The 17,381-nt window shown below is 42.1% G+C and overlaps 1 protein-coding gene across 1 annotated transcript in view; it reads left to right on the top strand.

The window, feature by feature from the left end:
* Positions 1-17,381, top strand: part of LOC147688814 (transmembrane channel-like protein 2) — a 523,112-nt gene that overhangs the window by 82,151 nt on the left and 423,580 nt on the right. The window contains exon 8 of the mRNA XM_086939828.1: positions 12,712-12,859. Coding sequence (XP_086795954.1) covers positions 12,712-12,859 — 148 coding nt within the window. The remainder of the gene's footprint in view (positions 1-12,711; positions 12,860-17,381) is intronic.

Below are 17,381 nucleotides of genomic sequence, written 5' to 3'. Positions count from 1 at the left end.
GTTGTTGTGTAAACAGGTACTCCAGTTGGTTACTAGCTATGTGAAAGTGTGTATTAGTTATTGATTAGTTAACTGAGTCTTTGTATGGGAGAGTGAATGTGTGTGTGGTTCGGTGGGGGTGTGTGACTGCCCAAAGATGTGTGTATAGTTGATTCACTAGATATATGAAGTTAAAACTACATGCTCTAACAGTTGTTTGGGTGAGTGAATATCTTTATGGGTGTGGTGATGAGCAAATATATTTCTCAATGATACATGTCCAACAAACTAGAAAAATAAAAGGCACTGTATGTGTCAGTTGTTGTATATAAATAAGTATACATAAGACTCAATGATTGTGTGAGTGACTGTATGGATAACTTTATACTTGTAATAATGATTTTCTAATTCCCTAAGTATGACTTACTATCTAAATGAATAGATGAAGTTGTGTTTGTATATGTGTGTAGCTAAGTAAATATGTAAGTATGATCCATTGTTTGCATAAGTGAGTAGGATTACTTCATATGTGAATAGGATGAGTGCTGGTGTGTAATGTCGATTTAGGTGTATAAGTATTTTTGATAGTGTTCTATTGTTCATTGACAGCATGTATGAGTGAATCTACAGGTAAGTGATTAGATTTGTGTATACATTTATGAATCACTGAGTGAGTTTTTAGATACTTGTATTGCTGTAACAATGGATTCAAATTAAGGGTGGGCGTAAAATCCATTTCGCGCGCGAATTTGCGGATTTTCCGCGATTTCGCGATCCGCGAATCTCGCGAAATCGCGGTAAAATCCATGAATCAGCGGGGACGAATTTTCAGCCAAGCAAGGGTTACAGCAGCAGGTGCAAAAGTTGAACCTAATTAACTCCAACTTGGACACCTGCTGCTAATTGCTTCCTGGCGCCTCGTTGCCTACTTGCAACTATTCTCTGACCCTGCTCTGACCCTTGAAGCAGGGTCAGAGAATAGTTACAAGTAGGCAACGAGACACCTGTCCAAGGAATTAAACCTCATCAGGAAGCACTTACAGATATAAAAAACAGGAAGAAGGGAGAGGATGGCAAATACACCCATTTTGAGTCGTCAGGAGGGGTTAAACTAAAAGAGACCTTTACAGCACAATTTTCATATGCATTTTGCTAAAAATAAAAAGCTGTATGTTCTGTAGGGGCAACTCAGGAATCTGGCCCTTCAGAGATCCGGCCTCTCTTTCTTTCTCTCGTTCTCTCTCTCCCTCTCTATTTCCCTCTCTTTCTCTCTCTTTTTATCTATCTATCTATCTATCCATCTATCTAGCTATCTATCTATCTATCTATCTCTCTCTCCCTCTCCCATAAACGACTGCATGGGTAACTTCGCTATGCAAGCGGCTCGCGAAGACGCAAATATCCCCGCGAATACGCAAAAAAGCCCGCGAACGCGCAAAAAACCCCGCAAACACGCAAAAAAACAAAAATCCACAAATTCGCGAATTTTGCGGATTGCGAATTCGCAAATCCGCAAATTCGCGGATCGCAAATTCGCAAAATTCGCCCATGCTTAATTCAAATATCATACTCTGTATTTCACAAAGAGTGATGGAATATTTTACTAGTGTATGAAAAGGTGTATGTGATTGTCATGTGGATGATGTCATCAGTGATGTCATCAGCGATGTCATTTGAGATGTCATCAGTGATGTCACTGACCTTGTCATGGATGATGTAATATGTGACATCATCAGCAGTGGATTGCGGGTGCGCGATATATAGTTAGTACAACTAACTATATAGGAGCAATTTCAATGGTTTTGTATGAGTTAGTCCAACTAACTATATAGGAGCAATTTCAATGGTTTTTTATATGTTAATTCCTAACTATATAAGGCCTGAAACCTATGGTTTTTTCAGTGAATTTTCAAGGTTTTTTAAATGCTGATTCCTAACTATATAAGGCCTAAAACCTATGGTTTTTTCAGTGAATTTCAAAGGTTTTTTAAATGCTAATTCCTAACTATATAAGGCCTAAAACCTATGGTTTTTTCAGTGAATTTCAAAGGTTTTTTAAATGCTAATTCCTAACTAAATAAGGCCTGAATTCTATGGATTTTTCAGTGAATTTGCAAGGTTTTTAAAATGCTAATTCTATTAGCGGATAACGTTTAAATATGTTAATATCCTTGTGGGACCAAAAAAATTGACACAAATCACGGCAGACGTGTTTCAGTAGAACACCCTTTGACTGGGCCTACATACAATTAATGGTGGCTTATTTTCCATATGTATAGGTTAAAACTCCATCCTTCATTTCCATGACTCCCAGCTACTAGAACGCCAGCACAATCATTATCCTGGGAGCAATTTTCCAACCATCATCCGGCAATACATCTGAGTGCATGATTACTCCGTGAAAAATCAAATGGTCTTCGTCAATGCAAGACTTAAAAATACCATCACTCCAGCTTGCCGAGGCCATAGCGTTTTCGAAGTCTAACTTTTTTTATTTTTTTTTATTTCGCGGGAGATCATTGGAACCCGTTGTTCATCAATTCGTTTTAGTAAATACTTGCTGTTTGGTATCACTTCTCGGGTGTGTATTGTTACCCCTACTCCAAGGTACTGATTTTTCATATCGCTGTGTCCCTTTACTGTGTTTACCACACACCCTCAGCAATCCCTTCGGCTGTTCACCCTAGGACCTGCTTCAGACATCTGTCTTCTTGTTAGCTACATGTCTTGGAAGCTGCTCTAGGTTGTTTTAGTATATTTTTGTACTATCATGCTACTCCTTTTGGAATACATGCCACCTCGCTAAACTGTGCATGTTTCTTACTTCCCCTGTCGGCACAACTGGGGTCGCAGGGGACCTAATCCCCCTTATTTGCAAATGCCTGTCCACCCCCATCTGGGCCCTGCTCTTATATTACTGTGGTTTGCCAGTGCTGTCTACTTTGCCTGTGCATCCTTCAGAGGCCAAGGAATATCTGACTGTAATCGGTGTAAAAGAATTGTCCCTAAGATAAAGATGGCTCAACTGAGTGGTCCTCATTCTTCCTGCTAAGCCCTTATATTTGTGGGGGGTGGGGGTCACTGACTTGGGCGTGTGCCCCGGGGCTCATGCCCCACGCCCTCTTAATGCTTGCTACTTAACGGACATGGGATTTGCTTCCATATTTGGATCACGCTCTATGGAGAGCTGCACAGTAGGCGGGGAGGGAAGGGTTGTAAATGATTTGATCAGCATCACCAGGTGCCACTCAACACACTAATCTTCTGTGGCAGGCACTCTTGCTAATTGTTCGCCAGCTGGTGAAGTGCGTTGTATAAAAATAGTTATGCATGACTTTCTGCTTATTAGTTTCCTAAAGCAACAGTTTGCTGTGTTATTTATTCCTTATTTTAACTACTGGCACGATAAACAAAGCAGGTCATTCTGCTGGCCCTCATTTTGTGCTGTACGATAGAACAGAGACTTGGCATCAGGGCTCAACCCCTTGAGCCAGTGTATTGCGCATGCTTTACATAAAAACATGTAACTAATGAAATAGGAAAATGTGCCAGGGATGCTGGTTTGTTGCTGTCCGGCGCGAACTTGACCCGCAGATACCGGGGCGCTTTAGATGAGCAACAGTTGTGTTGCATGAGGGTATTTATTTATTTGTTAGGCAGGGGGGTGGGCGTAACTGATTTGCCCAGCATCACAAGGTGTTCGGCGCCCTAGCCGTTAGGCCAATTCCCCTCCCATAGGTCTTCAACTCTGTAGATGGGCACCAGCTACATTGGCCAAGGACGCATTCATTAATGTTAGGCGGTGAAAGATGGTGCGATTTGCCCCAAATCCCGGGAAGCAAGACCAACGCCGGGTATTGAACCCTGTTCCCCTGCTCCACCGTCGGGAGCTGTGACCTTAAGGCCACAAGCTCTTCTTTGTTTAATTTACCTCTGGAGAAGCCATTGATCATTATGCCCGTCACCCCTTTCCCTTTTGGTGTCCCCGTTGCAGACATGTGGGCATACTTAGCATTTCCATACGTTTCTAAATTACATGCAACATGTTAGCCACTCAATCGAATTTGTGGTCGTTTAGTATCTAATTCCGTGTACTTTGAAACAGCTCTCTGTGCCTTTGCGCACAATACAACAACAGGGGGCCACAATACCCATTTCGCTATGGTGAGGGCAAAGAATGTAACGGCAAACAATCCCTGTGCAGGATAATGCTGCCACAAACATGGAAAGTAGATGCGCAACTCTTTATCTTCGTGTGCAGCACATGTCCATCAGATTGTTGCAGTTCCATGCTCCCTGGGTACAGTCACCCCTTTTCCCCGTAAATGCTCCCACCACTAAATAAACCTGCCATGGTTGGGCGGGGGGGGGGGACGCCGCACATACTGACCCCGGCGGATAAGGCCGACCATTATCAGTAACCACAGTACCCACACGCCAGGTGGATATGAGTAAAAGGGGGAGAATTTCGTGAAAATAAAACCGTCACCACTCAGGGGGACAAAGCACACCGCTGCTTTCACGCCACTGATACTGCCTTTTTCTTTGCACCACAGTGATCAGAATATTTGCAAAAGGTTATTGTCGATAAATTAACATTTCAATATTTCCGTTTCTTAAGCGTGCCCTGGATGATTTAAAAAAAAATGTTTAGTCATCTGCCGCAACCCAGGATCGAACCAGGGACCCTTAACTCTTCCGTCTAACGCTCTCCCGATTGAGCTATTTTTGCTGCTGACTTGTTTTCTATTTCTTTGCAGCACTTTACATGAGCTTCAGTGACATTGCACAACTTCGCCCCGGGGCTCTCCTGACTGAGTTATTTTGGCTGCTGACTCGTTTCCTATTTCTTAGCAGCACTTCCCATGAGCTTCCGTAACATTGCGCCACTTCGCCCTGGAGAGCTGCACGCCGCCTCCCTAAGCACCCTCACTGCGCTATGTCTGCTGTTTACCAGATCGGCTTTTGGAGCTCAGGTCCTCCCAGAAGTGTGACCTTAAGCGTGTTCTACGTTGTTGGGGTACTCTGGGTCATATCCTACCGCAAAAACGGGGGTTTATCAAATCTGCCGCTGTCTGCAGCTTCTCAGTGCTCGCTTTCCCTACGCCCGCGAGCCGGATACTGACCTGCACCTACTTCAAAATATCCACAATATCCTGGGCACCAGGCGCGTGCAGCGCCGCACACTCTGTGCTGGTGGTTTTGAAAAGTAACGCTGGGGTGCGCGGGGCCTGGGCTGGAAATAGCGCAAATGACCGTAAGCGCTGTATGCGCACTTTCCTTATGCTCCCTGCTGGTGGCTTCTCCACTGCGCCTGCTTTATCGAACTCATTAGGCCAGCACAGTTCTCCGGGCTATGCGACAACCTTAACAGCATTACCTAGCTGGGGGTATTCAAATGGGCACACTCTCTTTTCGCCTTTTTAGCAAATACTCAATCGCACATGTTCGGCTCTCCCGGCCCCGCCCACAACCAGGCGGCGGCCATCTTGAGGCGGCTCGGGCCGCGGCGGTGATCTCGGGGGTAAAACGAGGGGTGGGCACCCAAGAGATTAAATTAAATACATTAAAATAAAAGAGAGAAGCCCCCCAAACCCCCCAAGCCCCACCCCCCAAAAAAAAAATTCCCAAAAAATCGCGGGGTGCGAGCACGGTGTGCGCTTACAGATATATAATTTATTGCTCTTCTAATTTTCTCAGGAACTACTGGAGGGATTTACACTATTTAACCAAAAGCGTGATCTGCGTACCAGACACTACCATTTTGACAAGTTTGGTGTAATTCCCTTCAGTGGTTCAAGCTGTAGCCGTGTCTAACGGTCCTATGGAAATTAACATGGGGAAAACACGTTTTGGGACCCCCCTTTTTTCTCAGCCCCCACTTGACTAATCCCCCCCAAACTTTCAGGGAAGGAGAGGAGCGGAGCGAACCATCTTCTTTGAGAAATTTGCGAAGATTCATCAACCAGCGCCAAAGTTATTCCCAATAGAATGTTGGGGATTTCCTACGGAAACTAGGTCCTAACTATATATACCTACTGGCTACCGCCAGTAGGTAATATATACATTAAAAATATTTTTTTAAAAATATTAAGTTACATTAATTATTTATTAATTTTAAGTTTATTTAAGTATTTTAAGTATGTTTAAATAATTATTTTTATTATTATATTACTTTTAAATTACTTTTAAGACATTTAAAAAATTCAATATTTTGACTATCTATATTTTTTACAATGATATTTTGGAGTCGATATTTTTGTACTTACCTGTTTGAAGATAGGAAGTCGATATTCTGGCATTCTATATTTTTTCCACAATCTTTTGGCAGGTTGATATTTTGCTCCTCGATATTCTGTCAGTGATCCCCTCAAGTGCATGTGATCAGGCACAAGCTCTGCTGCTGCTACAGCCTGCTTTAGGCCTACCTCAACATCCTCTGCATACATAAATTGGATTGACCACTGACATAATCATACCACCAGCATTAGCCGGAGAGAAAGCTGCTCTGCAGGATATACAACAAGATCCGCAACTCGGCCAAAAAGTGATAAATATGTTTGAGCTCATCCTTTCCGAGAAGAGCCCCGTTTAACGATATCTCGAGAAATTGCCTCCCTCCATGCAAGATTGTTGAATATTGAGGAAGCTACAAGCGGATGACAGAGGTCAAGTAACGGGACTCTGTTTTAGAAGATAAAGTAGGGACCTTTCAACAGGAGATTACACAGATAAAGCAAAGGAAAGATGCTATGGAGTCCAAACTTCAAGATTTGGAGAACTATAATAGACGGTCAAGTCTTCGTTTGGTTGGGTTCCAGAATCGGTTTAAGGACCCTAAGTGCAGAAGTGGGTAGAATCCCTGCTGAAAGAAGCTATCCCTGAGTTAACATGGGGATTTAACAATTACAATGGTACATAGGATACCATCTCTATGTCTTACTAATGCAAAATACCCTCAAACAATTTTGGTTAATTTTGCCGATTTCTGAGTACGTGAGTAGATTTTGACTAAAGCCATTGAAAAAAGATCTTTCATGATGCAAACTGTTCCTCAGTTTAAGATTTTCTCAGATGTGACGGCACTTGCTGCAAAAAGGAGAAGAGGTTTTGTGCAGATGATTGACTTTTCAAAACAAAAGACGGACATGCAACTATTGTGCAGCAATCCAAGCTGAAAGTTCTTGAGAATGGCAAATTGCAAATTGCATATATGTGATGATTTGTAGGCACATTTATTATTTAAATGCATTAAGGTTCCATCTGCATTGTCTCCCTAAATGTGAATGGCCTCAATAATAAGATTAAAGCTCGAGCCATAGATGAATGGATACAAGGCCATAATCCTGGCCTTGTATCCATTCATCTATGGCTCGAGCTTTAATCTTATTATTGAGGCCATTCACATTTAGGGAGACAATGCAGATGGAACCTTAATGTAATATTGTGTTAATTCAGGAGACACATTATACTGGAAAGACAGAATCTACACACAGAGGGCCGATCCTGGAAAAAGCGCTCCGAATCGCCGTACGGAGCGTTTTTTTCCGTACGAATCGTACCCGTAACCGACCCCGTACGAACAACGTAGTACCATCCACACCCAATGAGGCTATCCGTACGAATCGTACCAGGGACCGTACGAATAGAATTCCCGTACGAATCGCCCTCGGAACCCGCTGTACGTGACGTTTGTAAGGTTCGCGGCTGCTTTTTATGACCCGGCAAGTACGATCCGTGTTGGGTATGCTCCGTACGACCCTTTTTCTATGTGAGCTGGAAACTGCCGTATAAGCAGAGTTCGCCCCAAAACAGGTACGCAACGGCACCCCCCGGGTACGGTGCATACCACCAATGATCCCAGGGGTACGGTGTGTACCCCTGCGACCATGGGGGTACGTACCGCACACCCCAGCGTACATGGGGTAAACACCGTACCCCATGTACGGTGCATGCCCCATGTACGCTGGGGTGTGCGGTGTGCGTACCCCCATGATCGCAGGGGTACGGTGCATACCCCTGCGATCATCGGGGGTACGCACCGTACGGTGTGAATGTGCGCTTTTCCGTACGAATCGCCTTACCTGATGTGGTCCATACGAATCACGTCCGCGTACCCCGGTCCGGATCGTACTTTTCGGGTCGTACAGCATCTCTACGATTCGTACGGAAAACCGTGGGTGTACGGTTTATACGGATTTGCTCCAGCTTCTCGTACGGATCGCACAGATTCGTACGTATTTGCTCAATACGAATTGTACTACGCTAATCGTACGGACCTGTACAATTTGTATGGAGCGGGCTCCAGATACGAATCGGACGGACTTTTATTTTCCAGGATCGGAATTGACCCCAGAATGTTTGGACACTGAACTAGTGGTCAATATTTTTTGTCAGCTAATGCCATCCATAGGGGAGTTGCAAATGTTATTATTAAATCATTTCATTTTCAAAGTACTTCATTTCAGTTAGATACAAAAGGGAGATGGGGTTGGATTAGTGGCTTAATCAATCAATGTAGATTAGCAATAGCTTCTATGTAAGCACCCATAGAAGATAATCCAGCACCATTATTAGATCTTTGCTATGCACTCATATAGATTCCAGGGGTGGTATTAATAGGGGGTGATTTCGATTTTTTTGCAAAATCTGGAAATGGATTAGTCTTCTGGGACCCGCAAACAATACAAGCCCCAAATAGCCAGGGCTTTGACTGAATGCATGCAAAAACTAGATCTGATTGCTATCTGGTGGGCTAGATACCCGGAAAAGAGAGAATACTCATGTTTTTCTGCCAAATATAAAACTGCGGCCCGACTGGACTACTTTCTTACTTTCTTACTTCACGCTACTTAAGATTCATTAATAATATGCATATCCAGAATGGCTTTTCCAATCATGCAAAGATGGAGGTAAATAGGGTTTGATAAACGTTAGTTAAGCTCGAGATGGGTATTTAATAAAATTCATTTTGAAGATGACGGTTGGTGCACAGAGGTCCATAATGAAATAAGATGTTTTTTTCAATCAAACAGAGCTAAAGTAGAAAGTGTCTGGGAAGCCTTTAGGGAAACCATGCATGGCTCTATAATTTCCAAAGATATTGTAACAAAGTGCTCTCAAAAGATACAGAGGTCACAATTAGAACTAGGGTACACCAGGCAAATGAACACTATATCAGAAATAGGAGTGCAAAAAACAAGTTGGCTCTCGTGCATGCACGCAAAAGGATGCAAGAATACTATTATAATATAGGTTGTTTGGCCAACTCTGCATACCTTCAAAAAGTTTATGAATAAAGTGAATTATCTGGGAATGTCTTAGCTTAGCAAAAAGAGCAGCAAGCATCCAGCAGGCTAACATCTTTGGTGGAAAAAAATTCAAAGATCCACATGACAGAAGAATCACAAATCCATGAGTATTTCTCTAACCATTATAAAGTCATCTACTCCATGACACAGGAGGTTAACTTTTTAAAACTTAAGGGGTTTATGTGTGAGCTTACAGTCCCCAAACTACAGGTAAATCATGTAAGGGATCTGTTGGCAGATAATACACTTGAAGAAATAGAGGAAGTGGTGCAGTCCTTAGCTAATGGGAAAGCAAGTGGAGAAGATGGATTTCCAGTTGAATTATATAAAACAAATTATGTTGTCTTGAACCCTGAATTGGTGGCATTGGCCAACTATTTTCTGCAGGGGCAGAGGAACCACCCCTCCTTTAAAATGGCTGTAGTGGCCAGTTTAAAAAAAAACATAAATACAAGGAGATTGTGAATACATATAGACCAATAAGTCTCCTAAACATTGACTACAAGACCACAGCTGTGGATTTCTTCTAGGGAGACAGCTATCTTTTAACATCACTTTTTTAATTGAGGCCTTAGATTATTTTAGCCACAATAAAATCCCAGCCCAGATTATGCTGCTAGATGCAGAGAAGGCTTTCAATTTGGTTGTTGGGAAAGTATTTTTTTCATCTTGGCTGCATTTGCATTCCCTTCTACATTTATCAGCCTGATCTTGGGTTCGCATTGAGAATTATCCTGCTCCTGTACAAAATCTACTCAAGTTGGTGGTAAATATCGAAAATCTTTGAAAAAGCAATTATTTTGCTTTTACAACAGTGCGATGTGGCAGACATACATGCCCTTAGGGCATGTATGTGTGCCACATGTGCACCCATGCACTATTCAGGGGTGCAACAGGTTGTCAATGTGACACCCTGCCACCCTTGAAAATGTTCCCCCTATTACCGATTCGGTAATAGGGGGAACATTAATAATGGATGCCCATACATTCCTATGGGCATCCAGGCCCTTAGGAATGAATGGGAATTACATAATCGGTAAATACTGATTCTTAATTACCGAATCCTACCTATTCATTAAAATGTACCGATTAAGGCCCACATGCATCAAAGTTAATTGCATTCGCAAACGGTGCGAATCACAATTTTCGGCCGTTTGCGAATGCAATTGACTAATTTGGAATGCATCATGCATTTCACAATTTTAGGAATCGCAACCATATTGCGATTTCTAAAACTGCGATTGCATTTAAGAAATCGCAATTTCAGATTTCTTAAATGCAATGCATGATTATTTTTAAATTGCGAATTTGCACTTTGGAAGGGGTAAATTAGCATGAAGTTGAACTTCATGCTAATTTACCGAAAACTTTCAAATATGCACACATTGCATTTTTGAAACTTTTAATTTACACACACACATGCCCTTGGGGCATGTGTGTGTGTAAATTGCATTCAAAGTTAAATTTCAGGGGTGCAGGGAGGGGTTCTTTGGACCCCCCCCTGCACCCTTGAAATTGCATTCACATTTTGCGAATCTTAATTTGAAATTCGCAAAATGTGAATGCCTTCCCATTCATTCCTATGGGCCTTTTGGCCCATAGAAATCAATGGGAAGGGTTTTCCTTAATTGCGATTCGCAAATAGTGAATCGCAATTAAGGAAAAATACCGAATCGCAAAAAATATTGCGATTTTTTCATGCATAGCATTTTGCGATTTTTTTATTGCGATTCCCTAATTTTCGCAATCAAGAAATCGCAAAATGTAACAATGATGCATGTGGGCCTAATTCTAAATCTACATCCCATTTACCTATTCTTAAATACCGAATCGGTAAAATTCGGTATTTAAGACTAGGTAAATTGAGATTACCTAGATATGACCCCAGAAGATGCAGTACAAAAATAATTCTTTAAACAAGAAATTGAAATGTATTTCATGAATGCTTCCTCCTTAGCACATGTTGAAATTGTTTAAATGGATCTCTATAAGGAAAATCTGTGCTGGTGAAATTCTAATACCCGCTGTTTATTGCTTTTATGTCTATGTTACTACTATGATCCTGCTCTTTGCTATCCAAACAAATATTTTAATTACATGTTCAATAGTTCAGTTCAAATAATATAATTTTGACCACCAGGGCCATAAAATAACAAACAAAGTTAGAAAAAACAATAATAAGCAGAAATATTGTTAAAACAATTGCTAGATTGAAAAAACTGATTAAAACAGTGATTTACAAAACGTACACATAGATAAAACAGCGAAGTGACACCTGAAAGATAATACAAACCATTTCAGACAACTACAGGCGGCACAGCACCTTCGGTCTGATCACCAACATAGACCCAGAAATTTGGTAACTGAAAAGCCGAACTACAGTCTGCCCTGAGAATGCCAAGGGCAGCAGAGTAGTTGTTTACACATAGCAGCCTGCATATGGAAGATAACCAGGTCCTACAAGGAATGCATGGGCTGGACACACAAAACAAACATGCATGACATTCATCTCTGCAGAATTACAGGCCAGAAACAGAGAGGCTCCCCCTCGGGCCAGTTGAAAGTGAACATTCTCAGTGGTAGGGTACCCACTCGAAACTGGAACTACAGCTTTCTTTCCAATACAACAAACACCTGATCCCAAAAGATGTCAAACCCAAAAATGGGCTGGTAACCAATAAAATCATTGGTTACCTTGGAAAAGGCAGCATAGTGAAATTCATTACCTATTGCAGATGCGAATAGTGGTGGTTCAAAAGATCCTTGCCTGAGAATTTGGTACACTCTGGGCACTCCCACAGCTCAGGCAGCCCAAGTGAGTAAAGCTCCTCTTTTAATAAGCAGACGTCAGGGGACCTAACTAAAGCCATCAATTTTCATAACAAGCTTGAGACCTTCAACAGACTGTGCGGGTTTAGGGATAGTACATAGGCGTCTCCAATACAATAATGGGCGCAACCACATTTTGCCCGACAACACTTTTACCCCCAGATCCATACAGTGGAGTGCTGGGAGGGAGAGAGGCAAGATTTCTAAGGATTTTTTTTTTTCAATAAACCACATTTTCGGAGGGGACCAATGGGCCCCTTTAACTCTATTGCCTCTTGAGGGGTCTCTTCATATCTACTTATTTGTTTTCGTTTGGGGCAATGGGCATAAAAATCATCACTGTTCCTCAAATTCTTCCCATTCATCCCACATGACTTACCTTTCAAATATTTTGTATTCTTGTTCTCTTCTACACTTATTCCTAATGTCTCTTCTTTGCCCGCCCCAATTTTGGTATCTCTGCACTCATCATGACTTTCATTTTGTCTCTCACCTATGCACACCTCCTACTGACATGTTTTTTTTCAGTTTGATAATTAAATTGTGATGATGTTACTAATCTTTTGATGTGTGCTGCTTTGTGTATCTGCAGAATGGCCAGTAATGCGAATGAAAGTACGGGAGAAGGTGATGATGGAAATTATAATTTCAGTTTTAAAATGTTTACAAGTTGGGACTATCTAATTGGCAATCCTGAAACCGCAGACAACAAATTTGCATCAATCACAACTAGCTTCAAGGTAATTTATAAAGTGATGCTTATGCTTAAAATTTGCCTGTGGTTAAACATGTTATTTTTCAGTTACGTTTTCTTTTTTCAGCACCATTACCTAATTAGTATTTTTTTCTTCTCTTTCACCTTTTCTTGTTGATTACTTAGAATTTTAAATCTATAGTAGGCTCCGAGATGTGTCTGAGAATTCCAACATTGTAGATAAGAGCTAGGGGCCAGATGTATGCCCATTTTATTTTGCGCCTCGCAATTTGCGACTAACTGCAAGTCGCAAAATAAAATGTACAACAATGTGTTTAACACTGTTTACGATTCCCAATAGGGTCACAAATTGCGAGGCTCATTAATATTAATGAGCCTCTTGCAATTTACACCTTACACTGTGCCATTGCTGGAAATATAAATATGTCAATATCTTTAGGTTTAGAACACATGCACTGGCGTCTGGCCAATAGTACCACAGTGCACAGAGTTAAAAAATCAGTAGCATCAGTCCACAAAAAGGAGGTAACTATGCAAAAAGGGCATTTTTTCACAATGCTCAACCCTAATTGAAAGACAAAAAGCAATTTGGACATTCCCTTAGCACTTCTTATTGTCTTAGTGAAAGAAGCTGGAGAGCCAACTATGTTGGTGTGCTCAAGCCCAACTCTATGCTCTACTGTAAAGTGTAGTCCCTGGTGACTACCTTAACAGTCTTGGATTCACCCCTGTCATCTGCAGCAGTTATCTGAGAAGTATATGGTCAGCAAGAGCTCTCGAATGACAAATCTTTTACCTATCTGGCACTTGCTGGCTTTGATATCCAAAGCCTGCTTGCTATCGGGCCTAGAGACCTTCCGTGGACTGAGTCAAGTGGCCCTGTCAGGTGCAGCTAAAGACAGCAATATCACTAAGGTATACTGCACTAACCCAGGTAAGACACTGTTAAACAGCCTCTGGAAGGTAGCAGGGGCATTCTTCAGCCCAAATGGCATCAACTTATTAATTTATTTGTGAGTTTCATATAGCGCAAATGTTGCCCAAAGGTATCAGAGCACTTTACAGAGTGATCACAGCAATAATAACATAAGGTACATAAAGGGTGCATACAAATATACATAGAGATGGTAAACATAAGCACAATTATAACATGAGGTACAAAAGGGGTACGTAAAAATATATATAGAGTAGTGGTAGAAATGCAAGCTAAATAGAATAATGGTAAAATGATATGCACAACAGTAAAAATATGAGGTAAAAAAAATATACACAACGATAATAACATGAGGTACATAAAGGGTACGAAGAGATTTATATAGTAGAGGTAAAAACGCAAACAGGGGCGCCAGGAAAAAGGAACAAGATAGCAGCATATAACGGAGGTACATAAAACGCTGATAAAAATAAACAACAACAATTGAGTCTGAAGAACAATAGAATACATGATGGTTCTGAGGTAGCTATGAAAGGGCAGAAGCCAGGAAGAGGGAAAGTAGATGCATAGATTATTCCGAGGTAGTGAAGGCACAAGGCATCTTACCACAGGAATTCATGGCAGCTTGCCGCTTTATGAGGTAGGAACGAAAACAGTAACACCAGGTGCAGAGAGAGAAAATAAAAATAAATAGTAACCCAGGGAAAATAAAAGCAGAAGAGCAGCAGTACTCTACTAACAGAAATTGTAAATCAAATTGACCCTAAACTGACAGTGTCTATCTTGGGTGGAAAATGTAGACACATCCTTGGCCCTCTTAGTCAGGGCAACCTGCCATTACCCAGAGGGTGATTTAGCAGCTCATTGTAATAAACATGGAACCTTTCTTTGGTCTTTAGGTATCAGTACCACTGGACTAGATCACAGACTCCTTCAAAACTCAAAGGCCTTCAGGGACATCTTAACCCCTTTCTCATTGATATTGGCATTCCTTTTAGCTGACAGCCTGTAGATTGTTATTTTGACAAGCAAGCTGTCACCAGTGATAATGTCAGTGACACAACACTGGATCAGTCCTGATGCCAGGAAGAACAGGCCAGAAAATTGGCCCATCAACTGGTGACAGTACTTTTGCATTCGGTTTTGTCACTGTAGAGGGGACTACAACTCTGTCCACTCTGCCATCTTTCTCATTGTGGGTGAGGAGGTCTGAAAGGGGCTCATTCCTTTTCTTCTCCCCTCATTGCTCACAATCAACATGGTCATGTCAGAGTAAGCAAAGTGCAGGTCACTCTGTGGGGAGTTCTGGGAGTGCCCAGGTCTACCAGAGAGGAATTGTATGTACTCTCTCTCCAGCACTATGTAGGGCCAGTACATTTGCATTCAAGGGAAGTGGGTGCCACATGCTCCACTACCCACAAAATGTTGCCAGATTAGTACTTACTCCACCAATGTTACCTTCTGAGCAGACCATTTTTTGATCAGCTCTTGACTGGCCTCCAGATAATGATTAGCTTTCTTCACATACTCGCCATTCTAGACTTCAGCCCTGTACATAATCTGTGCTGTCCTGCTTGGGTTTCCTGAGTGGTTTCTCCCGCCCTTCTGTAGCAAGACTCAAAAGAACCCTCATTTGGTGGCCATACAGAAGTACAAAGGGGCTGAAGCCCATTCCATTCTATGATGCCTCCCTATTGGCAAACACATGCTTGGCAACAAGAGATCCCACTTTCATCTGAGTTTCTCATTCAAACCCATGCTCACACCTTTCAGGATTTTGTTGAATCTCTTAAAAACCCCATTGGTTTGGGGGTGATAAGGCAAAACTCATTCCACACTAATCTCACATAGACTTCAAGTACAAAGACATGACCTTTGTGAATTTGTCTGAAAGGGCATCTTTGGAGAACCTAACCTTGGATAAAATGTCAAGCAGTTAACTGGCCATCATGAGAGCAGTCACTGTCCTGAGAGTCACTACTTCAGGATATCAAGTGGCATAGTTCTTTATTATCAGAATAAACCTGTTCTCTGATGTCATCTTAGGGCCAAATTACAATGTCGTTCGGAAGGCCTCCGAATCAGATTTGGCTTTTCCGGTTCCGATTCGTAACCCTTGTTTCCAACCTAATCGTACACAGGTCCGAAGTACCAGGCACGATGTGAAAATCTGGTACGTATCAACCGAATCAATTCAGGACCGAAATTGCTCTGTACGACTCGTTCGTAGCCGAATCGTGCTGCACAATGGAGCCGAATTCCGATCAAGTGAGTACAATGCATGATTCTGTCAGCCGCTTTGCCTCGGTCTCAGCGAGATGAATGGCTGTCGGTAGCATATTTCAGGGGGCCATAGCAGGCCCCCCTTCACCCAGGGCCCTACGAATCTGTCACAGGGGTGTGCCCATGGATCCCCCCTATCCAGGCATGCACAGTGTGGCAGGCCAGGGTGTGCGCTTTTCCCCACCCACCCCTTTTCTGCTATGGGAGCCAATGTACGCATCAGTACATGGGCTCCCATAGAGTTCAATGGCAGTCCGAGCGAACCGAGTCCGTAAGCATATGGCAGCATCACTTGTTCGGACTCCCGGAGCACATTTAGCTCGGAAAGCCCTCTGGATCCAAATCATACAGAGGGCTTTCCTAACTAGATTGAAAGCGGGCCCTTGGTGTCTACCCTCATTAGCTGTCTTTTCTGAGCTCTTAGGAATCACATACCTGACACCCATGTTTACTGCCAAAAGGCCTAAGACTTTGTTTCTGCTCTGGGAGCACTTTTCACACCTCCTTGAGAGGATGCACTCTCAGGGGCATGCTGTGGGCAAGCTAATGCTAATTAGCCAAGTGAAGGTTCAGGGAGACTAAGGGCTAGATGTAGGTAGGCTATTACCGGTCGGTAATGGCGGAAATTGGCCGTTATTGACCGGTAATAGACTTTTCCTATGTAGGGACACATTTACCGATTTGGTAAATAACAAATCGGTATTTACCGATTCAGGATTTACCGAATCATCATTTACCAATTTGGTATTTACCGAATCAGTAAATGAAATGTGGAAGCACTTCAAACAGTGCTTCGGCTGAAAGAATTTATTATTTACCACCAACTATTAGTTGGTGGTAAATAAGGAATTCCTATGTAAATGTAAATATGTTCATTTACACCTGTGCCATGTGCCACATGTGCACACCAGCACTATTCAGGGGTGCACAGGGTGTCAAAGTGACACCCTGCTACCCTTGAATATTTCCCTATTTTACCCAATCGGTATTTACCGATTCGGAAATTGACATCCATTCCTATGGGCCTCCAGGCCCATAGGAATGAATGGCAATTACCGAATCTTAACGATTCGGTAATTTTTACCGAATAATTACCTACATAAGATTTACCGAATCAGTAAAATTCGGTATTTTAGAATCGGTAAAACCTATTTACCTTCATCTAGCCCTAAGTATATTTGTTAAAAGTCACTTTTACTAAATAGTCCTTCTAAAGTTCCAATTTGACCTCTGATTTGGATTTTTAATAAACAATACAACATTGTATTTGAATTAAACTGGTAGCCTGTCCCAAACCAAAGATTGAGGAGTTATGATTTTATTTTGAATT

The sequence above is a fragment of the Lissotriton vulgaris genome, chromosome 10, assembly GCF_964263255.1.
Source record: "Lissotriton vulgaris chromosome 10, aLisVul1.2, whole genome shotgun sequence".
NCBI lineage: Eukaryota > Metazoa > Chordata > Amphibia > Caudata > Salamandridae > Lissotriton > Lissotriton vulgaris.
The sequence above is the reverse complement of the archived record's forward strand: the minus strand, read 5'-3'. Positions and strand labels throughout refer to the sequence as shown.